Source organism: Magnolia sinica, chromosome 19 (assembly GCF_029962835.1).
Source record: "Magnolia sinica isolate HGM2019 chromosome 19, MsV1, whole genome shotgun sequence".
Taxonomy (NCBI): Eukaryota; Viridiplantae; Streptophyta; class Magnoliopsida; order Magnoliales; family Magnoliaceae; genus Magnolia; species Magnolia sinica.
In genome coordinates this window covers 1368518-1393937 of record NC_080591.1, presented here as the reverse complement: position 1 = coordinate 1393937, position 25420 = coordinate 1368518, and the positions used below count along the sequence as shown (strand labels likewise).

General features: G+C 39.8%; 2 protein-coding genes across 2 annotated transcripts; both read right to left on the bottom strand.

Moving 5' to 3' along the window:
* Nucleotides 1-954: 954 nt before the first annotated feature.
* LOC131235596 (protein CASPARIAN STRIP INTEGRITY FACTOR 1-like) lies at nucleotides 955-6894 on the bottom strand. Its single transcript, XM_058232832.1, has 3 exons — nucleotides 6691-6894; nucleotides 5089-5144; nucleotides 955-1145 (listed from the first exon to the last, which is right to left on the bottom strand). Exons 1-3 carry the CDS (start codon nucleotides 6767-6769, stop codon nucleotides 1002-1004), a joined length of 279 nt encoding a protein of 92 aa, XP_058088815.1. The 5' UTR covers nucleotides 6770-6894; the 3' UTR covers nucleotides 955-1001.
* A 3884-nt stretch (nucleotides 6895-10778) lies between these two features.
* On the bottom strand, nucleotides 10779-25126 carry LOC131234473 (uncharacterized WD repeat-containing protein C17D11.16-like). The gene is made up of 17 exons (XM_058231381.1): nucleotides 24936-25126; nucleotides 24248-24382; nucleotides 23574-23755; nucleotides 22955-23034; nucleotides 22776-22871; nucleotides 22418-22541; nucleotides 19129-19187; nucleotides 18195-18257; nucleotides 17498-17568; nucleotides 16269-16365; nucleotides 15162-15236; nucleotides 14375-14473; nucleotides 13248-13391; nucleotides 13105-13134; nucleotides 12959-13021; nucleotides 11137-11214; nucleotides 10779-11027 (listed from the first exon to the last, which is right to left on the bottom strand). Exons 2-17 carry the CDS (start codon nucleotides 24364-24366, stop codon nucleotides 10941-10943), a joined length of 1467 nt encoding a protein of 488 aa, XP_058087364.1. The 5' UTR covers nucleotides 24367-24382; nucleotides 24936-25126; the 3' UTR covers nucleotides 10779-10940.
* Nucleotides 25127-25420: the final 294 nt, after the last annotated feature.

Genomic DNA, 25420 nt, shown 5'->3' with positions numbered 1-25420 from the left:
CTAACCAATGTGAGAAATTGAAGGTTAGGTCTAGGCCAGCGTATCAAGGCTCACTTGACACTTGCGTAGAGCTTGCTAAGCACACATGCAGATGAGTGTAAATAGGCCTATCCAAACATCACAACATATGCCAACCTGGTAATGGATGTACAAACATTAATGTATGTATGCACATACACGTGTAAGAAACTCTATGCCAAGCTATGTACGCTTTTTCACGTCTCTCATTGATCAGAACCATGGGCTTCATGGACACTATCATGGATGTACGCTTTTTCACATCTCTTATTGATCAGAACCATAGGCTTGATGGACACTATCATTGATGAAGGACAACCTTAAAATATTTCAAATTAAAAGATCCTAGCCATCCACTATCTGATTTTATCTTTTCTTGGACCATGGTTGATCTTTTCTAAAACATAAGTTTCAAGACACTGATGAAATTGATAGAATTAATGTTCCAACTTAATAAACTTCATCCATTCTAGACCCAACCATTTAAGGTCATTAAACAAAATGGACCCCACTGGCCTGGCCACATTGTGTATATATACATTCATTAATATGTACATACATCATTCCTATGTGCCTACACTTACATTTTGATGGTTTATTTAGGGTTTTTTTTTTTTAAACCAAAAATAAAAAAATAAAAATCTAATTTGGTTTGTGTTATATGGCCCAGCCCATTGAAAAGGCTATATTCTCTAGCTTGAACATGACCAGCTTAGCCACCTCAGAAGTGGGTCTAGAAAATTGATCCATGGGTCAACCTGACCCGATCCATCACCAGTCACCATCACCACATTTGATCCATATCTACACGGTAAACATCATTAACACATGCATGAGTTCACATGTACCCATATGAAATGAGTAGTCATGACATAAGACATACCTTACACATAACATTGTATATATCATCCCCATATATCATGTATACATTACACGCAGATATCTTCACATGGTAAGTATATATATAATAAAGCAGAGCAGGATTAGTTGGGTATGAGCTTGAAGGGAGGCTTGTCAAGAGCTGGGGCTGGATCATATGTTTCATAGTCTTTTGTATGGACTTTGAGGATTCTCTTGTTTATGGCTCTACCTTCTTTTTCAGTGTCCACGTCCTTCTGTGCTGCTTCCTGCCAGCCATAGGATGAAAAGGTGAATGATTGCATATGTTCGGATCGTGTGGGGCCTATCATGATGCGGGTGTGCCATCCGACCCATCTACTAGATGCACGAACACATTTTAGACCTCTATTATAAAATCCATCCCAATCCATTACTCAGATGGGCCACACCATACAAACTTCGACGTGAAATGTGGCTTCCACTGGGATCTGTATATGGTGTGGTGTGCCATTAAGCCAGTTATCAGGTGTGCCCCTCGAGGATAAAGGGACACACCAAAACTCAGGTGGGCCACACCACGTCAATAAATACATTTTTGTAGTGTCTGGAGCAATACATACATGTTAGTAGTGACTGTGCATTGCTCCATGTGGTGTCCTACCTAAGTTTTGGATCAAGATGATTCTTGGGATATACGGTGAATGCAAGGAGGCTCACAAGATTCATAATGTGGATTCTACATACACATAACAGGTGGGCCCGACACTGAGGTGGGTGGGACCCTTGACTATGGGGCCACTGTGATGTTTGTGAATAAATACATGCTGTCCATCCTTGTTAAAATCTCATTTTAGGGTATGATAAAAAAAAAACGAAACAGTTCTAAATTCGAAATGGGCTATAGTACAGGAAACAGTGGTGATTGACCATTAAAAACTTCTTGTGACCATAAAAGGTTTGGATCAAGATGATATTGTGTGGTCTATTCATCTAGGTGTTTGCGACCTTATCAATAGGTTAGATGACAAATAAATATTCCAGTGGAATTTATGAAGTTTTTAATAGTGGAGATTCAATCAAAATTGTTTCCTGTGATATGGTCCACCTGAGATTTCAGTCACCTTCATTTTTAAGATATGTGAATGCTAGAAATTAGCGCATATATGTGTGTGTGTGTGTGTGTGTGTGTTTTACTTAGAAACTCAAAATCTAGGATCTAAAAAGACTTAAGAATTCGAAAAGTCTTTCATTTTAGATTGATTCCTGATCTGCGATTAAGAGTCTAAGGGACAACTCAAAATCTACGATCTAAAAAGACTAGAGAATTTGAAAAGTCTTTCATTTTAGATTGATTCCTGATCTGCGATTAAGAGTCTAAGAGACCTTGGTTACAAATAGGAAAGGTGTTATGCACCATCTCTGCCCGTACGAGGGTACAGTCTCTACTTCGTGTGGCTAACTAATTTCAGGGGATAGAATGATATGATGCAAAGTACTACAATAGGACTAGGCAAACTTGGATTTCTAATGTGACAGGGTCCGAAGTTCCAACAAGTCACAAAGCATACATTAAAAGAACATCTAGAAAGGAAATAAGGTTAAGAGGAGATGCGATGATGCCAGAATGATATGTAAGAGAACTAGGCTACCATAAGTTTATGATGTGATATATCCAGAGTTTCGGCAAGTTACAGAGCATACATTCTATAACAATCTAGAGAAGCAGGGGAGTTGAGAAAAAAGATGATGATATAATTAGTAAAATGTGAATGTTAGTGATGATGGCTAGATCTTTAATTTGCAGGTTGAAGTGGCCTGATCTTACAGTCCTAGGTAAACCTAGGAAAGAGGGTTGACTCAAGTGGGGTAGATGGCTAAGGAATGGTTCAAAGGAAGCTAAGGGGGGTGAAAAGGATAGAAGCTATGGAAACTCAAGCTCACCTTTTACTCTCTCTCACTCACTCGCTCTTTCACTCTTACTCTTCTTCTTGATTTTGGTGTCAAAATGAAGAGAGAAAGGGAGTATTTATAGGCTCCTTAGTGGTTTTTTGGTAATTATTAGGATCGTGGAGGGTAAAGGATGATGTAGAGGCTTATAATTGGTAGAGGGAGAAGAGGTGCCACAAACAATCTTTTATGGGTTAAAATGGTTAGTAAAATGGTAAATAATGATCATTCTCAAGGCAATAGGGGTCCATTGCCGTCGTCTCTCCAAGAGAGTTGTAGCTCAGGGCACATCTCTCGAGAGAATATGGTAATTTTCTTATTGCTAGTAGTGGTCGAACTATCGCCACCTAATTGATTTTCTTCGTACTTTGGCCAGATGGCTTGTTTGGTTCCAAAAAGTGGCTTTAAGGCTTAGGTTTAAGCCTTAGAAATGGCTTGTGGTATGGCTAAGGCTTAGTTAAGGCTTGAAAATGGCGGCTAAGACTTGAGAGTTTAAGTTAAGCTAGGATTAAGGTAATAGCTCTTAAGGACTATCCATGCTTTATCAAGTTGCTAGCATGAGTGGGGCATCTACAGGATCATGTCTTAAAATGGGTTTTCAAAATGATTGGACGGTGTGGATTTAAGACACATACATCACTGTGAGCGTGTCCCACCCACCTCGATGGATCCAGGGTCTCACCTAATCCGCTCCCCAAAAATGAGTGGGAGTGGAAACAACGGGTGCATGTTTGTGTGTGTACATGTGATTGTGCATGCCTCTCTTTCGCATGTGTGGGCATGTGCATGTCGGGAGTGTTATGGAGAGGGGAGATAAGATCATTGTCTTCTTCCCCACAATAAGACTTGAATCCAAGGAAAAAATATTAAAAAGAAAATAAAATTGATAATAATGAATGAATTGTTTCCACATGTATATTACAAATTCGACCAAAAATAATGAATTTATTAAAATCAGTAAAGAAGTCATAAACAAACTCAAACTCTAATAAATGACTCAAAAGGATTCATCGTTAAATTGGATCATTTAAGTCCTAATTGACCCCAAAATAATAAAATCTTAACTTACTAAAAGTAATAAATTTCGGTTTTAAATTGGAATTTAACTCTTAATTACAACCTTAATCTTGTGAAATCATTTGAGAGCTAGCCAAGTCGTCAGGTTGGTTGATAGCTTTTCAAAGATATCTTATATGCACAATTTTAGTAATCTACTGCAAAGTAACAACTGTTGGAAACTATTACCTAAGTTATTTTTCCATTATCTCCAACCTTCGGGTCTTATTTGATTCGATTCTAGCACTCCATAAAATCGTCTGCTACCAGTTCTACTTCAGAATGTATATGCTTGTGTATGCCTCTACTATATGCGGTAGAACCAAAATCGTCTCCAACACTGTGAGTGTGGTGCATGCATGCGCACCTGTGTGGTGTGTGCTAGAGAGAGAGAGAGAGAGAGAGTTCACCACTTTCATGTTCCTTAACTGTATATAAACTAAGAAAACTAACAAAATCACCATAAATGTGTGAAGAATATATCTAAGTAGTACACAGAAGAAAAAGAAGTAGAACCACTGGAAATACATGTATAAATGTGTATGTGTATATATATATATGTGTATACAATGTGCTTTTTTTAAAAGGATATTCACCGAACGATTCTTGTAAGGCTTTGTCCGGGTGGCATTGTGTATGCATGTATGTACGTGCTTACATGAAGTAGAAGAAAAATAGAGGCTTACTAGAATACATCCCAACATATTACAACACAATACATAATACATGGAGAATTTATCTTTTGAATCTAAGGTCATTTTTCAATGACCCCAACCATTTATGTTATGTTATGGGGCTCACCTTGGAGGGGCGCTAACATTAAAAATTTTTTTTAAAATAAAAATAAATAAAATAAAAGAGCTAATGAATTAGAGTATTTCAATATTTTGATTATTTGACTCTTTTGTTTTCAATATGGATGGACTCCTTAGCCTTCAAATAATCAAAAGGATTCAAATATTTCAATCCCTTGGAGTGTTTTTGGGCATTCTCCAACCATCGTCAAAGCTCATCATATAAATGGTTCGGGTCATCGAAAATGTCCCTGAGCAACCGCTAATGTAGATGTATTCTAGCAAAACCTATAAGATATATATATATAGGATTTCCATCTTCAGCCATTGGATTCAATGTGAAAATTGACCCCTCATTATAAAATAAATAAATATATAAATAAAAGAAAAAGGGAAAGAAAATGTTTGTGTTTTGTGTTTATGAATGAAATACCTCACTCAATGGACCAGCTTCAATTGCATTTTTATGCATGTACCTCCTATGCCCACCTGCATGAATCCATATTGAGGTATATAATCCCATAAAATTGTTTCTACTTCAACGTTGAGAGAAGAATCAAGTGCATGTATGTAAGATCACATGACAGTATATGAAAATATCAGAAATTTGGAGCATTTTAAGCAAATAAAAAAAGAAGGTATTTTTATGTTAGAGAGAAAAAGTTTTAGCTGCTTTTCATTTCAATCAATTTAAAATTTTGATGGTAGTTCTTGCTTCTTTCCATTAGTTTATTTGAATGACACTGACCGATTTATTATGACATGTTTGGATGATCAGTTGAACTGAATTGCAATAATAAAATTAAATATAAAAGGAAATGGCCAAAATTGAAGTGGGAATGGAATCGCTTTAGTTCACAATGAAGAAGAAGATTGACCCTTAACTCTGATTCCATCCAACTTGAAATGATATGATTTGTTGTTTGAGGCTAACCCCACTTTGGTAACTTGCACGTTATTGAATTGAGCTATCGCAATTCAATACAATCAAGCATCCAAACATGCAGTGGCACACAAAATTGGCATCATTCAAATGTGAATATGGAAACACAATAATAAGAAAAGTTCTAATTAGGGCCTGTTTGGGTGTGCCACTTAAAAATGAGTTCATCTAATTTAAATTAATAATAATTATGTATTAGATATTAATTGAGCTGGTAGAGACAAGGTATTGTGTGCTAGTGATCCAATTTGTTTGATTCCTGTTGTCTTTAACTTGTAAACCTTATTAGTGTCTATATATATATATATATATATATATATATATATGAGAACTCATCACACCTTATGTGAGTCCAAAATTTGCACGGTCCATGTGATGCAGTACCTCATGAAACCCACAAGGTCCAACTTTTACTCTAATCCAAAACTTTGGTGGGACATGGAAAAAGAAAACAGTTTCCTCTCTTCATTTGCATCTCTCTTTGCTATGGCGCACCAGAGTTCTGGATCGGAGTGAAAATTGATTCTTGGGGGTTTCCTTGGGTGTTGCATCACATGGACCATTCGGATTTTAGGCCCATGATACGTGCGTAAAGGTGCGTGCATGCGCGCGCGCGCACACACACACACATTTATATATAATGCATTTTGTTGCACCAATATCCAGAAATTTCATGATTAATCAGTTTAGTTTGGTGCAAACTTGATAATATTTCATGAATTTTGGTGTAGCCAAACATACCATGGTAAGAATTGTTGGTTATGAAGACTATTTCTATTCCCTACAAAAAAAAAAAAAAAAACTAGAAACTCTAATACATGTTAAAGTTAACTAAAATGAGACGAATCTATTTTTAAATGGCACCCAAACAAGACCCTTCGGAATATACGAATTGATGCATGTTTAAGCAAAACATGAACATAAGAATCAAGCATCGCTCCCTGGCTTGAATCATTGAATGATGGGTGAAGATAATCAAAGCTGGGTCAGGTCATGGACCATTCAAAGACATCATTTTGGTCCCGAAACCATGAATTTTCATGACAATGTGTTCATGGCATTGATTTGGTGCGCCAAAAAAAAAAAACCCACCTGCAAATGAGGCTGGAATTATTGATGCTGAGATGAGGATGAAGAGGAGAATGATTTTCTTGAGAAATGAGAAAGCCATGATATAATGAAATAAGATAAAATTCCTTGTCGAATCTCTCTCTCTCTCTCTCCTCCTTCTTCTTCTTTTTCAAGAGCATGAAATCAGAGATTCTTTCTTTCTATGTTGAAGAATGAGGTTGGTAGAGAGAAAAAGAGAGAGCATTGACATTGCAATATTTTATTTTTGTAAGAATGAAATCATTATGCTCTATGGTTCAAAATTCATTAAAAAAGAAAAAAGAAAAAAGAAGAGGAAATGTGAGGGCAACCACTTGCTTTCCATGTTGTTTCACAAAGTCTAAGATCCAAATGGACCGTTTTATTTTATTTCTTATTTAAAAGCAATGACTTCAAACACTTCTCATTCACGTAAGGCTGTAAATGGACCCGGATCCAAGCCCAGTTCTGCCACTAGCCCAGTCCAACCCATTATCAACCATGACGTACTTAAAGGCTGCAACGGGCAGCCCCAGACCGGATTTGGGCCCATGCATCAAGTCATTATAGTGTAAGCTAGCCTAGCTGGGCCCCACTTTATGTTTATCTATGTGTTCTATCCAAAAAAATGTGTCATTTCTATCATTGTTGGGCAACACATATATCATGTATGTAGATCAGACGTTCCATGTAGATGTCTGACCCACCTGATGAGCTAGCCAGCCTGATTTTTATGCCATGGGCCATCTCCAGTTCAATGGAGTTGTGTATGCAGCAAGATCCTTCGGATCCAGTCATACCATTACATTATATTCATTAATTGCAAAAAAAATAATAATAATAATAATAATAAATAAATAAAAAGACTCCCATATCGTCCCATCCGATGAACGTCCCAGATCTCACTTCACAATGCCACACATGCGGGACACTTCATCTGGGCTGATTTTTATACCATGATGAACATCCCACATCTCAATGCGCATGTCCCAATTAGACCCATGTGGGCCATTCGATTTCGCCCTATTTTTATAACATGGCGCATTCTACAAGGGCCCAATCGACAAACATCCAAGATCTCACGCACGTATGCTAATCAGCCACGTGGGGAACTTAAGTTTGGCCTGATTTTACACTAGGAAGTATTCCATAAAGGCCCTGCTGATGAACGTCCAAGATCACATGCACATGTCCCAATCCAGCACATCTGGGGCACTTGATTTTGGCCTATTAAGTTGATTTCATCTCAATGCATTGACAATTTCATGAGCTTACAAAGTCTTCTTTTACTAAATTAATAATATTTTTTTTTTTTAATGTAGACTTCTGCCATGTTCTGTTCTAAGTGTAACATCATATGTGCCACAATGGAACATGGCCTACATATAAAAATGAAGAGAATGACTTTGATAATCTGGCAGATTGTTATAGATGATACACAGGCGCTTAGAAATTGCATAAAAATCACAAACGTGGCGTACACGTAATTCAAATTAAACTGCCTAAATATGGGTCTAAGTTTAGATGTATCATGAACCAATAATTGTTTTTATTCGATTAGGTGACTATCAGATTGCTGGACATTTTATTGGACGGTTAAAAAAGAAAACTATACCATCCTCCAATTTATCAAACACTTGTCTTTAAATCAGAGGTTAGGATTGTTCATACAATCTGACTTTGAGACTGATTTGAACACAGTGGCTTCTACCCAATACATGGCAACTGTGTAATTTCGGATTGCCAGCGTATCAAGTGTGATACTCTGCCAGAGTATTAAATATCAAATAATACTAAAGTGAGGTTACATAAAATAGCTTTGTGGATGTGTAGTGCTCTCAATTATCCAAAAAGACAAGGGACATGGCCACCTTATACAATTGATAGGAATGTTGTTAGCCATAAAGAGATCCACTACCTTATTTAAACAATTCATATTCCTTTATCTTTTTTGACATTGTGAAGATTATGATGCCCCATTTTTCTAAGGGCTGATCACCTACAATAAAGGTGTACCACAAATGGTACCATATTGTTGAACCTGCTGCTTGAATAAGACATCGGTGCCGTTAAAACAGTGGGCCCCACCATCAAGATCTCCCCAAACAAAAACTTGGCCTGTAAGCTCATCAGGTGGGCCACGTCATTCGGAATCAGTGAAACACCAGAGGTCCAACTCAACACACTGGTGGGGCCCACCTAGTGAATGGATCGATTTGATTTTCAAGAAGAGTGGTCACTATTATAGGGCCTATCGTTTTTATGGTAATGATTTCCTGCCCGAGTATTGAATGGTAGTGACCAGTACTCTTTTTTCTTAGTGCAAGTGGCCCTACCATCCATAAGTAGAATCCTTCGTCCTTAATGATAAGTCATGCGTTAGATATTGGAGATGAATTGACAGTAAGAGGACAAGCTTCGGAAATCGTGTCAGTCGGTCCCAACCAGAGATAATGCACATTATACTTGGATTTTCTGTTTTTCTCAAGTGGAGCCCAATTTCCAGCGATCCAGACCATTGGAATGTCGGATGCCTGTATGGATGGACGACTCATTACAAATCTCAATAATTAGAAGGCCCCAGCAACTACTCTTGAGCCTCTTTTCAGTTGAATGGAGACATTGCTCCATTATGTCCTTGACCATTTATTTATTTGCAAGTACAAATTGAAATATTAGGACTTTCCTATGGAGGAGATTTTTGGGACATGGTCCATCAACAAAGGACCAAACAAAACCAGTCGTCTAGATTATCAAGCCATACGGCCAATTTGTACCAATGAAAGACCCACCATCATCGTTGATTGATCATGGCCCTCATCATCATCGTCATATCCCTGCAGACGATCCAACCAATCTGATATACTCTCATGGGTGCTTGGGATGACTATTATCCTTAATTTCTTTTCTTGAGAAAGCATTGGTCCAAAATTTAAGCCGGTTCGCTCATCATCAAATGGGCCACACATGAACAAAATGGGCAATTTTGTGTAGCCTATCCAATAATCGAACCTTTGTAATTTTTATGGCCGAGAAATGCTCACCATGGGCCCTACCTGGTTAGTCCAACCAACCATGATTTGAACCCTAACAGGTGCCAAAGTGGCAATACTGCCAGATCCGGACGTTCAAAAGATGGGTCTTGTGACCCTAATGAAATTTTGAATAAAAGGCCACGTTCGACATACAAATAGCCGACCTGATGACTGGACCAGCATGCATTTAGGCCTCTACGACAGAACAAGGTTGGTCCACCCAAAAATTCCAAGGGCCAAATCAGACAGTTATAAGTAAAATGCAAGCGATTTAAATTCCAAGGGCGAAATCAGATGGTTACAATCATCTCAGTGTAATTTTTGGGTTATGTTCAATCCACGATTGGGTCAGGGGCTTGGACGGTATGGATTGTCGCAAAACCATGCCATTGTACGGCGGAAGAGTCATCACCATTTAAGGTTTGCTCCAAAATGAAAGTGAAACTGGAGGGGGATGCACTTCTCCGTATCAGTGACCTAAATCCTGCTGTGGCATAAGTGTAAAAGATCAGGACTGTTCATCCCATCAGCTTTACATGGATGGGCAACTGCCCAAGCTTCAAACCAATCATCTGATCCTTACGGTCCAACAAATCTTTCCAGAACAGCAAATGAATTATGAGCGTTTTAATTTGTTCGGATTACCCAATCAATGCAACAATGTGATACAAGGGCCATGACCAACTGACAGTGGGGTCCACCCAGCACGGTTAAAATCTTGTGTGAATGAGAATCAGCACAAAGAACTCATCTATTGAGCCCCAACTCCTTTAGTTGAATTAAGGACTGGCAATTTTTGTTTCCACAGCAAAAATCAGAGGCTAGGAAGGTTAAAATCAGTGTGCTTGTGCCGTGGCCCATCTATGCAGGGACCCACTGGTTGAACAGTTCCAATCATGATGGGTGGCTCATTGCATCTTTTTGGGTAGTCTACAGTTTCCCCGCACAGATTTAGAGGTTCTCTGATTATCTCAACCATCCATCTTTTGGGTCCCATCATGGTGCTGCTGCGATATCCAAAATTCATACAGATGTATGATCAGATGCATCTCTATGGACACCTATAAAAACCTTTCTTTCCCTTTATATTTCTCAACAAATAAATCAATAGCAACAAAGCCAGCAGCAAAAATACAAACCCCTCCTGAGAGTTCTCTTAGCTGACAATACGCATGCCTTTCTAATCAAATAAACAACGCTCCTCCTCCCTGGTTTTCCTCACGCTGCCGGCATGGGGTCGGTTCTTCGATTGCTAGAACTCCCAAATCTCCGAACAACTCCAGGATCAGATAACGTGTCCCATACCTGTGGCGGCAATTCATTGGCTATGGTCAATCCAGGCAGTGAAGAAAAAGGACATCATAAGTAGAAATAATACAGAAAGGTGGAACGGGATTTGAATTTGAATGCTCACTTCCAGCCTCCCTTTGGAGCCTCCAATTGCCAACAAGAAAGGGTTGTCTTCTGAAAATGAAACTGAAAAGACTGCCCCCTGAAAATAGCATCCGCACCGGCACAAGAATAACAACAACCCAAGTGCACAAGAATAACAACAACCCAAGTCAGCTTTCTTATTATTATTTTTTAAAATAAACGACTTCGTTTCTATACATTTAATTTTTTTAATAAATAATAATAATAAAAGAACAAGAACAATCAAGGGTTGGATATTGCCCAATACAAAAGAGAGGATCTGGCCACCCCAATATTATCGACCACCTTGTTTGCTTTATGTAGAACATAATAATCTCTTTTCTTTTTTCTTCTTTTCCCTTTGTCTACAATGCTAGAAAGATCCCATAATCCATCCATTACATACCTTGATGGAACCCTTCTTTTGTATTTTCTTTCAACAGCAATGTAGCACTAAGCCCATTCAGCTAAGGCCTGCCCGGTGCGTCGGACTTTAGGCATGGCCCATCTCGGGCCAAGCTTGGGCTAGAGTATCAGGCCTGAGGGCTGGGCTTAAAATTCAGGCCCATGTATAACAGCCATCAGCTGGGCCCTGGCCATTAGGGTTTGCAAAGGCAATTTTAATATCCCTTAGGCCCGGGCTTAGAATAAACATTTCATGCCAAGCTCAGGCTGGACTACTTTGGTTCATCAGGGGCCTAGGCCGGGCTCAGGCACATGTTGAACAATGCAAGCTGGTCTTGGACAAAGCTTGGCCCGGCCTGTTGACACCCCTACATTTAGCCTAAAGATGCCTGTTGAACAATGCAAGCTGGTCTTGGACAAAGCTTGGCCCGGCCTGTTGACACCCCTACATTTAGCCTAAAGATGCCAGTTCCTCTACAAATCCTTACATAATAAGTTTATTCTAATAGGGTGTGTGTAGGCGCACTATGGTCTGCATGTCATCCGACCTGCCCAGCAAGGTTGCACTACCCTTTCTTTTCTTTTTTGACAGATAGGGTCACTATTGTGAAAGTTGGCGGCCCCAAAATCAGGCCGATCCAACCATAATGTGGGCCACCATGTGAATTAGAATGATTTTGAGTGGTGGCAAGCGTATACAAACATTTTCCTTCCCAACATCAACATTAACATGTCCAACACAATCGTCAAACACATGCTTCTGGCTACAATTTGCAGAGAAATGAAGGGTCCCTAATACACACGTTTTATGAGCAACTCAGAACTCATGAATCTAATTGGAGAAAAATGCCTGTAAAAATAGAAAGAAAGGAAAAGCTCTGAACCACAAAGGTTAGGAAATAAGGCTTCGATTTGAAATTTGAAGATAGAGATAGTGTTTGATCAACCCATTTTAAAAGGAATTGGATAACAGCTGTGTTAAAATCAGCAATCCATGAAGGAGAATGGAAACCTCTTAAAACACAATAACCAACACAAAAGAAAAGAAAAAAAAACACATAAACGTTGAGGCATGACAGAGCTGCTCACCCCTTACGCCCCTCAAGCAATGATCCAGACTCTTTATTTAGAGGGTCTCACCATAGGTGGACCACGTGAAAATATCTCACTCATCAGAGATCCCACTGTCCATATAGAGGTCAGCTGGAAACAGCAGCCAAGAAGAGCACCTCCTAACTTACCTTTTGCATGGAAGTTGTACGGAAGTGGAGGATCTCTAATCAGTGAGACTTCAGCGCCTATGTAGCCCATAAACAATGGTAGTACCTTCTAGATGAATGTTCAGATCATCACATGGACCTCCAGTTCGTGACCTTCCTTATCATTTCCCAATGATAAAATAATTAAGCAGCACTTACAGCTTTAGGATCCTTGGATGCAACACAGGAAGGTTGATTGTTTGATATATCCCAGAGTTTCACCTGAAAGATACACATGTGAGGTGCACCATAATAATAATAAAAAGTCTATGCAAAAATAAAGGATGTTAAAAAGGTAAGCCTACCATTTTATCGGTTGACCCAGTTGCAAGCAGCTGCAAAAAGAACGACGGCCGTTTCAATAAATTACCATGGAATTTTTTTCCTTTTTTTCTCAGAATTGAAAGTGGTCTACAAAAAGCTTAAGTTGAGAATGAGAAGGACATACGTTAGCTGCTGATGGATTATAGGAGATTGTACAAACAGCTTTATCATGTGCATGAAGAGTGAAACTTGGTTTGGAAAGAGAACTTGAGTTGGAAGCAGCTGCTCGAATGTCGAAACCTTGAACTGTACCATCTTCGAGGCTGACCTGAGTACATTCAGAGAACTATTAGCCCAAGCCCATTCATATTTTTCCATCTAGAACGTACTAAAAACTCATACTCGGCTCAGGAATTAGGTCCTTCAGTTATCCAGATTTGACTGGCCAAGTCAAAAAGCTAGTACACAATTTTTCTTTTTTTGTATAATTGGGATTTGTACAGTGCCAGACTATAGCGAATTGACTCGGTAGAGTTCCTAGTCAATCTGCAAGTCTTCAAATGAGAAAGTATGTTGATGAACAAACTGTCTATAAATCAAACAGAATTATGTAGCAAGGAGCTTTTTGGCAATGGTACATGACGATGTGTGTATGTGACTCCTGGACACCACACAAAGTATGTAACTGATATTTTTTGGTTGGTAGAGACTTAACTTTGATGGCGCTCTGAAGGCAACCTGAGACCATGTGCAAAGGACTACAGAATCCTGAGGGATGTTAGAATTTAAATTCATACATGTCACTTCCAAAACCACGGATGGGCTGAATCCATAGAAGCAGAATCTATGGTAAGGAAGACTTTAAATTATTTTTTTAGCTAAAGATTCACTAGGGTCGATTGAAAGCGGAGGGAGACTAAAAAGAATCACCTACTGGGTGTCCACCAGGTGGTCTGAGCTGTGAAGGTCATCTTATATACTCAAAATCGGTAACTTTTTTTTTTTTGGGAATATATCCTGCTCATTTTCAGAAAGAAGAGCTTTTAGGTTTATCACTTTTTTTTTGAAAGGTATCGCCATTTCAAATTAATTTGACAAAAATAATTACAAAACCTATTACTCATAATATACGTGGGATGTTTGCCGATTGGGCTTCTAGGAGTTTCCCATGTCCAACACCCAGATTTTTATTTTTGTCTAATAACAACACATTTCCATGTCCGGGTTATATACCGATGTTGTGAAATTTCAAATGAAGTTAAGCCAGTGAAATTCATCTATAACTTGTATTGAAATGGTTAGAAAGATTACCACAAAAGAGTGTTCATTGTGCGGATCCCATTCCAAGCTTTCAACATCAGCTGCAACCTCCCATTTAGTACCAGCTTGTGAGGGTGCCCTCATGTCCATCTGCAGTTCATAGACATAGGAGACAATTCAGGTTAAGGTGTATGTGCGCATATTCAAAATACTTGAGACCAACACAATGCAGATTTGGAAGCATTATAGCCCTTAGATTGTTTAATGGGGTATAACTAATGTGGATAATATTTAGTTGCACTACAAATCCTTCTCATAAACAACTTGTAAGTGAGAAGTACTTTCATAGAGGAACCAATAACTGGAGTGACTTGTGAAAATTTTAAGTAAATTCACCTCCTGAAAGATGCATGAACTATCGCTATCTTCTCTTTACCTTCAATTTGATATATTAAATCACATCCTAGAAGCATGGGAGCTAGCAATGTTCAACTCGGAACTTGGGCCAGTCGTGCTTGGCTGAGCCTCTAGTAGGGGATTGCTTTAATATTAATACATATATAATGCACATTCATATATTTTTCTTTTTCAAAATACCAATACGATACATGTCAGCCGATATGTATCGGCCAATATTTGAACCTCACTAATATTTAGAAATGAACCCGCATCTGTCACTTCTCATAAATAGAATGCACCATCCTCCTGGTCCTAGGAAAAATCACATAGATCTTTGTTTTTACAAATGATCTAGATGATCTAGAAAAGCATGTTGGGAAAAAAAGAAAGAAAGGGAGAGTTCAAACATTTAAGTTCGCAACAGATAGTGTTCTCTTACCATGACCACTGAGTGATCAAAAGACCCACTAAGAAGAACTTCTGGCACATTCCGGTTCCATGCAACTGCTTGGACCTGTAACAAGATCGAGAGACATAGGAAGAGGTAGAAATCAACAATTAAATTATTTCTATAAATTTATGCTTCACTAGAACATGCTACAAAAGATGTTGGCTATCAAGGCTCACGAGCCTAGCAAGAGATGGGGATTGGGATGCTAAGTGAGCTTCTAGGGGAAGATGGTTGGCAGTGAAACATGTATTTCGTGGAAGGGAAAAAATAATAGGGATTACACTAGTTTCTTTTCTTTTCTTTTTCATTTAATATACAGAAACCACTATTTAAAAGATCATATATACAAAAATATTTGCTAAGAGGAACTATATGATCCTCAACTGGTATAATCAGGTTTTCAGTTTGCACAAGCGGGACCCATGGTCCGGTAATCCAGACCACTGGACAGTTGAATTCCCAGATTGGATGATCCCACTGATATTGGGTGTTTCAGTTCCATGTGCACCATTGTTTTACAGCTCCTCTTGACCATCAATGTGCTGGCCACAAGAAGTCAGCCTGTGATTGTTCTATCAAGGAGGCTTTCAGATATCATCTATCCAAGAGATCAATCGTCTGGATCACTTAAACATGACCCCAACTGAACAAACTGAAAACCCAAATATATCCTGCATATGCATATCTCTGGTCGAGGTTCATGTAACTACGCTTTACATAAAGAGAAATAATGACTTCCGAATACAAATCAACCACCATGAAAGTCAAAACTCCTTCCAAGCAATCAGATTTGGGTTTGCAGCAGGTACAGTGAGTATATAAATTAGAGAGAAAAGGCGTCTAGTTAGAGAAAACTGATGTGTTTCCGTCATCCGATCAAGGAGCTTGATAAATGGGATACCTAAGATATAACTTGTTCAATAAGATTGAGTCAAACACAAGAACCAGATTAGTTTAAGGGAAGAAGAATGATAACATAATCTCAGCCTTTTAAACAATAAGAAATAGCACTGATGCATTGCATTTGCATTCCAAAAAAAAAAAAAAACAGTTCTCAAAATAAACTATGGATGCTGTTGATTAAGAGAAAATTGCCTTGTCTATATGATGTTCCATTGTGAGAGGGCATTTCCCTGTAACCACATCCCAAACCTTGACAGACTTGTCTGCACTTGCACTGGCTAGGACATTCCTGAATTTATGAAGCAGCAGCAACAATTAAATCATCATAAGAATGAGGGGAATAACATTACACTTGACCCAAATATTAACTGTATCCTCAGGTCTTGAGTTCATATAACTGGGGCCCATGGTTTGCCAGTCCAGATCTTTCATTTGATGGGCCACCTTATAGATGGAAAATGCTCCAATTATCACCCAAATTAGAAGATCCTAGCCATCCATCTTTGGCTTTTTTTCCTGACAAATGTGGGCCTTGATTGACTTAACTGTCTGTTTGCAGGCCAGACGCTTAGGGGGCATTTGGCACATGGTATTAGATGGGATTAGGTGGGATGGAATTGCATTTGGTCCTATGCCAATTCCACTCAATGTTTGGGAAGAATGGAAAAGCTTGGAATTAGATTAGATGGAATTGCATTGGGTCTCGTGCCAATTCCACTCAATGTTAGCAAGTTGTGTAGGTCCCACCATGATGTGTGGGCTATATCCACACCGTCCACCCATTTTTCAAGATCTTTTGAGAGCATGGGCCAAAAAATCAGGTAGATCTAAAGCTCAAGTGGAACCCACCATAGAAAGCAGCGGGGATTGAATACCAACCATTGAAAACTTCTTTGGGGCCACGTAAGTTTTGGATCTGCCTCATTTTTAGGCCCATGCCATAAAATGAGGTTACAAAACAGATGAATGGTTTGGATATAACACGTGTTATTCTCAGTAGTTTCAAATGATGGTGGGTATATTCATTCAATGTACCACCGTATTACCAACATAGCATGAAATTAAGCTTATCCCATGGTAAGAGGGGACAATCCCTGCCACATGTAATAATTACGTTTTTTTAATACCATCCCACCTAATCCTTCCCAATACCATGCGCCAAACACCCCCTTAAGGGCTAGGACCATCCCATCAGGGAGATTTTTGGGAAACGAGCCATTCACAGAGGGGCCCATCAGATCTAACAGTCTGGATTACCAAACCATGGGGCCCAGTCATAGGAACTGAAGACATAAGGACAGGGATCACAAAGTACAGAATCTAAAGTGTAGACTGTTATGGGCACCATGCTCCAATAATCTAGACTGTTGATCTGATGGGGAACTAGAATACATCGTATCATCCTAGCATTGTGCACTCACCTGATCTCCTTGTTCCAGGCAAGACCGAGTACAGAATCTTGGTGGCTGTCCTTTTTGTATTTGACCAATGTCTACAGTAATCAAATTCCCACATTTAGTAAGATCACATGTTAGAAAATGTGAAGGCATCTATATCTAGTATCTAATAAGCACTCAAAACATTGCTGTAAGGACAACTAAAACAGCTGTAGAGTTTATGGGAAAATTACTGAAAACACCCTGCTTATTGTTCTTTTGAATTGACGGAAATAGCTTATGAAAACATGATACCATCCACTCCATCTAGTTGACTTGGCCATTTGACAAGGTGAGTTGAGGGTATCTACATCAATTCAAGGATGTTGGGGAAGTCATAAATTCCCCTGTTGAAGAATCAGGACTTCAGATTGAAGTGCATGAGGAAGCAATTCCCTATATTATTTAAGAATAAGAATCCAGGAAGCATATTCATTTATTTCTTTCTTGGAACTAGAGAGATATGCATGCTAGTGATAGAAAAGGCAAGATACAAAATAAACTAGATGATGAAGTTTCCACAAACGAACAAGAAAATGTTATTGTCAGATCTTAAGCTTAAAACTATCAAATGTATGCAGGAAACAATCAAAAAAGAAAATTTACAATTTTGAAACTTCGCCGGAAACAATCAAAAAAGAAAATTTGCAATTGACAGTAAAGGAAGAAAATAATTACAGACCTTCTTGCTTTTTTTCTTCTTGGAAATGCCCCCTAAGACCATAAATGGTTGAACTTCATCAATCTGAAAAAGAAAATGTAGACAAGCTATGAAGGACTCAACATACAAAATGCTAAGGTAAAAAGGATGTCAAAGCATAGAAAGAAGTCATATTTTCTCAAGGATAGAGTTGTACATGAGCAGAGTTAGCTCGGTAGCTTGCTTGACTCGACTCGAAAAAGCTCGACTCGACTCAGATCGAAGCTGAGTTCGAACCGAGTCGAGCTAATTTTTGGAGCTTGAAACCAGTTCAAGCCAAGTTCGATCTTGCCCCCAGCTTGACTCGACTTGAATACTGCTCGAACTTGGCTCGACTCGGTACGGGGTATATATACCCTTCAAAAAAAAAAAAAAAAACCTTACACTACCCGTTTTCAAAAAACATCCCGCCCGGCGCCCGCACGAACCCTCTCTTCCTCCCTCTCTCTCAGTCCGGCGAAGCTGACCTCTCTCTCTCATCCTCCCTTACCTGCACGGCCGCACCGGCGCCCGATCTCCCTACTCTCTCCCTCCTCCCTTACTCGCACATCCCTCTCTACTCGTCTCTCTCCCCCCTCCTCCCTTACCCGCACTGCCCCACGGCCGCCCCTGCCACTGCAGCTTGCCAGTCCAGTTGCCCCTGCCACTGCTGCAACAAACCAGTCTGATAAGCCGAAAACTCGAACTCGAAATAGGCTTGAAGACTCGAACTCGACTCAACAACTCGGCTCGAACTCGGCCGAGCCGAGCACGAGCTGCTGTTCCGAGCTCGAAGGCCGACTGAGCCGAGCACAAGCTAAGACTTGAGCAGTCCGAGTCGAGCCTGAGCTGGGAAAAGCTCGGCTCGGCTCGACTCGTGTACACCTCTGCTCAAGGATGAGCTATGTCAACCAATAAGAAATATGAAGTCACATACAAGGTTGAGGTCCCAAATTTCAATAGCAAGTTCCATCGAGCCTACAGCTATAAAGTTTCCTGCCATCATCAGGAAGAGTCAAACCATAGCCAAAAGGAGGCAAAAGAGAGCGAGAGAGGGAGAGAGAGAGAGAGAGATGAAACATTAAAAAACAACTAAAACATTAGAAATACAAAAAACAAAGAAAGGAGAAATTGCCAGCAATAATAATGATCTTTGACAAAACAGTAATCAAAGAGACGTATCAAAACCAGAGAGAGAGAGAGAGAGAGAGAGGTGATTTTCATAGGCAACTTCATCTTTACTACTAATGTCTCATGTGTTGGACATCTGAACAATACAAAAGGCGGGCCACACCATGAATATCACCTCACAAGAAGGTCAAGCAATCCACTCGTTAGGTGGGACACACATGTAAATTGAGTCAAATCCTAGGCTGTCCATTGATTTCAACAGCGGCCCACCTAGGATTGACCACCTCATTTTTGCACAAGGTGGTCTTCATGGTGTGCCCTACCTTTTGAATGGATCAGATGTCCAATACATGATATGATATGCTAATGGGAAAGGAGGGGTTGCATGTGAACTTTTGCAAACATGGGATGCGTGTGTGTTCTAATGTATTTCTAGCTGTTCATCATCACCATCATCAAAACCATGACCCAGCTATCTGTGGTCAGCTTTACAATCTTGTTTCACCAATCAACCTTATCTAAGGTCCTATCCTCAATAAGTGAACAGGCTTTCACCGTCTCACCATCTCAATCCAATTCATTTTAGGTCTTCCTCACATCCTCTTTTAGGTCATTCTACCTTAATCAATGTTCCCCTCGTCGGCGAAGCCATTCTAGTCTTCATTGTACGTGACCAAATCATTTATGCTCTCCATCATTTTAATCCCCTATTGGGACTATCCTTAGTTTGCTTTGGATGACCCCCACTTTTAATTCTATCCTTCCTATCTTCCCACACATCCATCTCAACAACCTCATCTTTGCAAGACTCATCTATGCTCACATTACTTTCTAATTGTCCAACAATCTACCCTATGTAGCATAGCCACTCGAATAGTTGTCCTGTGAAATGTTCACTCAAGTTTCATAGGCATGCATCTCCACTTATGTGCATATAGTTTTCTACATCTCATGCTTTTATGAACTCCTTTTTCGTGAATATCCATGGACAAATTTCATATAACAAAACATTTTTGAACATCATTATATATTTCTATAGATATGTCAGTTTTTCGGGTTTTCCAAGCCCCCCATGTCTAACAATAACCCGTGTTCATGTCCAAGCCGTAGATAGATGAATGCAATGGTCCTCAAATATGATCATATTATGCTTTTTTTAATGGCCTTAATTAACGTTATTGATTTCAAAAGAAGTATAACCAAATAAACAAGTTCCTAACAGATGCTTTCCAAGGGGCAACAGGTGGGCTTGTTCAAAGGTTTCCAAGTGAGTCAGGCGCTTCCCCCAATCTCCCATATTCAGTTTGCAGATGATGCAATTCTCTTTTGTGAGGCGGACGAGGTAAAGGTTGATAATTTGAGCATGATTCTCCATTGTTTTGAAGCGGTCTTGGGGCAAAATGTTAATTTGGCTAAATGTGAGATGCATGGTATTCATTTGAATAGTGAAGCAATTGGTCACTTTGCGAACCTTTTCGGCTGCAAGGCAGAATCCTTCCCCTCTTATTCGGGGCTCCCCCTCTGCATTGGAAAACCGGCTAAGCATCTTTGAGACAAAGTGGTAGAAAGGATAGAGATGAGAAATTATCGGCTTGGAGAGGAAGGTAATTGTCTCTTGGCAAGCAGATTACCCTTATTAAAGTTGTTCTATCCAATCTCTCTATTTATTTCTTGTCACTTTCAAATGCCCAAAGGCGGTTCTCTCCCACCTCGGCAAGCGAAGACGTGATTTCCTTTGGGGTGACTCAGTCGAGAAGAAAATGTTTCACTTGTTGGACTAGGGTGGTGTGTAAGCCATATGATGAAGGCGACGCTAATATTCACTCTTTGGCCTTAATGAACGAGGCCCTCTTAGGCAAATGGTGGTGGAGATTTAGGACTGAATCGGGAGCTCTTTGGAGAAAGGCTATTGCAGGTAAATATGGTTGCTTGGTAGGAGGCTAGTGGACGAAGGAATCCTCCCTCTACAAATCCTCTTCGGTATGGAAAGGTATCGTTAGCATTAAGCACAAATTCTTCGATGGCGTTGCCTTTTATCTTGGAAAAGGGGTGAAATAATCATTTCTAGAAAGATATGTGGAGAGGCAATATGCCTCTCTCCACCCGCTTCTTGGCCATAGCTACTCTTGCCCCAAATAGAAGTATCATGATTGATAAATGTTATGAGATCCGTGGTGAGGCGATTGTTTGGTCACCCTGTAGCAAGTCCTTGTGGGACGAGGAGGTGGAAGAGTATGTTGCCCTTTTGGATTTGTTCCAACCCAACATTCCGAAGGCTGGTGAGGTCGATAGCCTAGTTTGGACTAGAGATAAGTTTGGTCGCTTCACGATGAAATCTTTCTACTTTATGCTTCATAATGAAGGGGAGAGAATTGAGCACCTCTTTTCTTTGGCATTATAGAGGCCCTCCTAAGATCGGGGCTTTCGGGTAGAAAACAAATCCTCACAATCGACAAACTCCAAAAATGGTCCATGATTGTCCCGAACATCTCCTTTGTATGGCTCGTAAAGAGACGATCAACCATCATTGTTCCTTTGTGAGTCGTGTGTGGATTTCTCTTCTCGCTAGGTTCGGTTTGGTGTGGTGTATGCCTTTTGACATTGGGGATTTGTTCTTATATTGGCACGGGGTGGCCTTTCGCAAGAATTCTCGTGCGATTTGGAAACTTTGTCTCCTTGCTGCTTTATTGGCTATTTGGGTTGAGAGGAATGGTAGATGCTTCAATAATGTCAGCCGTAGTGTGGATTGGGTCGCTTCTCATGTTTGGGACATTGCTATGGAGTGGGTTACAGCTAAGGGTTGGATGTTGTAATTTAGCTTTTCTTTTTCTTTTTTTTCCTTTCACTTTTTCTTGTTTCCTCTTTGCGCTACTGCTATCTCAGCACCTTTTAATGAAAGTTCCTGTTATCTTTCAAAAAAAAAACAGATGCAGCACCTTTTTTTAAAAAAAAAAAAAGAAGGCAAAAGCCAACCTTCAAAGTTCCCAACTAAAATCCCAGCATAACCCAAGCAGTCTCCCTCAATAAAATTTGAAAAGGAATATATATATATATATATATATATATATATTCAAACAGGGGTATATGGAACTCACCTTTATCTCCACTTTTGAGGTTACAATCAAGCCATGATGTGCAAAGGGGAAAGGCTGGAAGTATTATATCATGATGAACATACATGTTTGAATCACCATCTTCTGATTCTTCAAGTATCCAAACCTGCCAAACAAAATAAAGAAACTGTAAGAGTTTTTCCTTCCTTGTCACAATTAAATCAACAAGGGATTGATGAGATGTCTACTATCAAATGAAAATGCAATTGGGCACCCAGCATCCCCATGTGCAAGTACAATGATAAACAGAAGGGAAAGAGATCACAAACTCAATAATATGCAAGGATGAAAGCGAGAACAAAAAGGAGAAGCAAGTGCTGATCAAGTCACTATCACATGCCTCGAGATGACTGACATCATCCTCATTACGTGCACAGACTATAACTGCATCCGACGGTTTTATGGTCATGTCTTCAATTTCCTCTTCATCATCATCCTGCCAGAAGAACCATGGCATAGTTCATGCATTGGAAGCCGAAGATGCAATGGATGCTCATGTAAAAAGAGCACAAGACTTACATCCTTATCCTTCAGATATGGATCCATGTCATTGCTGGGATAGAAAGTGTCACCAAGTCCAGAACTAAATAGCTCAATGCCTGATGTTGTCCAAAAGAAATACATTGTTGGTAAAATATCCACACAACTTTTTTACCTTCTTTTTTTTTCTGAAATAAAAGGAGAAATTAGACAGTGTGCCTCAACTTCCATGCAAGGATCAATGAACCTAAGGTGGTGTTTGGAAACTTGGAAAACCTTGGAAATGAAATCAGCTTCGGCGGAAAACTCACTTTTCCTCTGTTTGAGAAAGAAGTAGAGCTCTAGAAACTTATTTCTATTTCCCAAATTTTCCCAAAAAAAATGTCATCATTTATTTCACCGGAATAAGGCATTAAATCAATTATTGAGGCAGAGAAACGATACGAGGCAACTGTTCGAGGTGATCATATCCATGTAAAACTGGAAACCAAAACAAAGAACAGAAGACCTAAATCCATGGTTGTCCATTCCCTGAGGATTCCAGGTCACTTTTCCATATCCACATTTAGTTTTCCTCAATCCAAACACAACCTAATGAAATTTTATAATGACATGATAAGTAGTTGGCAAACACATGTAGATAAATCATAGGAAGTACCTGCATCCTCTTCATCATAATTATCCATATCAAGTTCCCTCAAGCCATCAGTTATGTCCTGAAAATTGTTTCCGGAATTTTTGCCAAGAGCATCTGCTGCAGCTAATGCCTGACCGATTGCATTGGTCTGCACAGCAGCATCAACATCCATTTCCTCATCTTGTTCATCCTTGCTGTGTCCGCTGCATGAGCATACAACTTTTAGAACAAGACAGAGCACGAAGATTATATAATCCAACAAGAATATACAGACACTTCAAGTAAATGCAATGTGGGTGGGAGTGGGTTCTAATAGACAGCTTGATGGAACTCATGCATCAAGGTGGGCCCTACACAGCTCAAACATTTGAATGCATGTGATCATTCCCTACACACTTCAGGCATACAATATTTCCTTAAACGCATAACCAGCAGTGACTTAAGGTTAATTTCCTCCCCCAAACACTACCTGTAAGTGACTTACTTGGAAATCATTTCCCACTTACAAAACTTACAGGCATCCACACGACCCCTAACTGATGCATGGATGATGCATTGGATAAACTTTTTTAATTGCATTTGGGTACTCAAGCTCATCACTTGCAAATAAAAATTAACATCTCTAAGTGTCAATGGCTAGACTACATAATGTAACAGCAATGACCATGTAAGTGAGTATAACATAAGCATTTTACCTTCTTTCTAGAACCCCTCTCTTCAAGATCTCTTCAATCTCCTCTTTTGAGGGTGGCTCCGCAACAACTGGTACAACCTTTGAAGCACCTTTTGGGACCCAACACACGGCCGCTATCATATTTTACACAATTATCCTATCCAAGAGAGAGTATACAACATCGAATGTTAAGCGTCCATATGGAAAACATTAATTGGTGTGGATATGTTTGGATTGGATGTGTGTATCACACATTCATACTAGCATTCCTCAACCAGAAAATTACCATGACTACACTAATATGCGGATTCGCCATAATCTATTAAACACTGGCAACTCATCTACATTAAAAATGACAATCATTTACATCAATCAGAACCACCCAAAATTTCAGATTCAAGGTCCTTTTATGGATGAGCAGAGGCCAAAACTCACACTGATTGGATGATCAGATACTGCTTGGAAGAAAAATGATATTGTGGACGATCAGAGGCCGAAACCAACTAATTTCTCCATTGAATTCGGAGCGCTGATTTTCTTTTTCTTTTGATCGGTCATTCGATGCCCAGTAGTTAGGACTATTTGAGTCGTCCAATCAATGTGATTTTCGGGTTATGCCCATCTAAAAGGGGGACTAGAGTGTGTACGGTCTGGATTGACATGGGAGAGTTTCGAGCTCGAAATAAATCTGCCAGCGTAGCTCCACGTACCTGCTCCGACGTCTCTCTCTCTCTCTCTCTCTCTCTCTCTCTCTCTCTAGCCGGAATCCCTTCTCTCTCTGTGTAGCCAGAATCCCTTCTCCAGCCAATAAGGTCTTCGATCTCTCTCGGCGCTTCTTTCTCTGTCGCTGGAATCCCTTTGGGACGGTCCTCTCTCTCTCTCCGTCGAAACCCACCGAAAACCCTACGACAGCAGCAATAAACCCTCTTTACGCGGAAGCGTATTGGTACTGTGTAAACTGTGTGGGGCCCACTGTGGATGTATGTGTCTTATCCAAGCCGTCCATCCGTTTTCTACACACCCAACACAGTCACGCCGTAGTGGGATTTCACCACCTATGGATACTCGAACCCTTGATCGGGTGTTGAGACTCATGAGAATCTACCACCGGAGCAAGAGTAAGGATCCATCGGTAGGTGTTCAATTACTGCTGTTTCCTATGGTGTGGTCCACTTGATCTTTGGATATGCTTCAT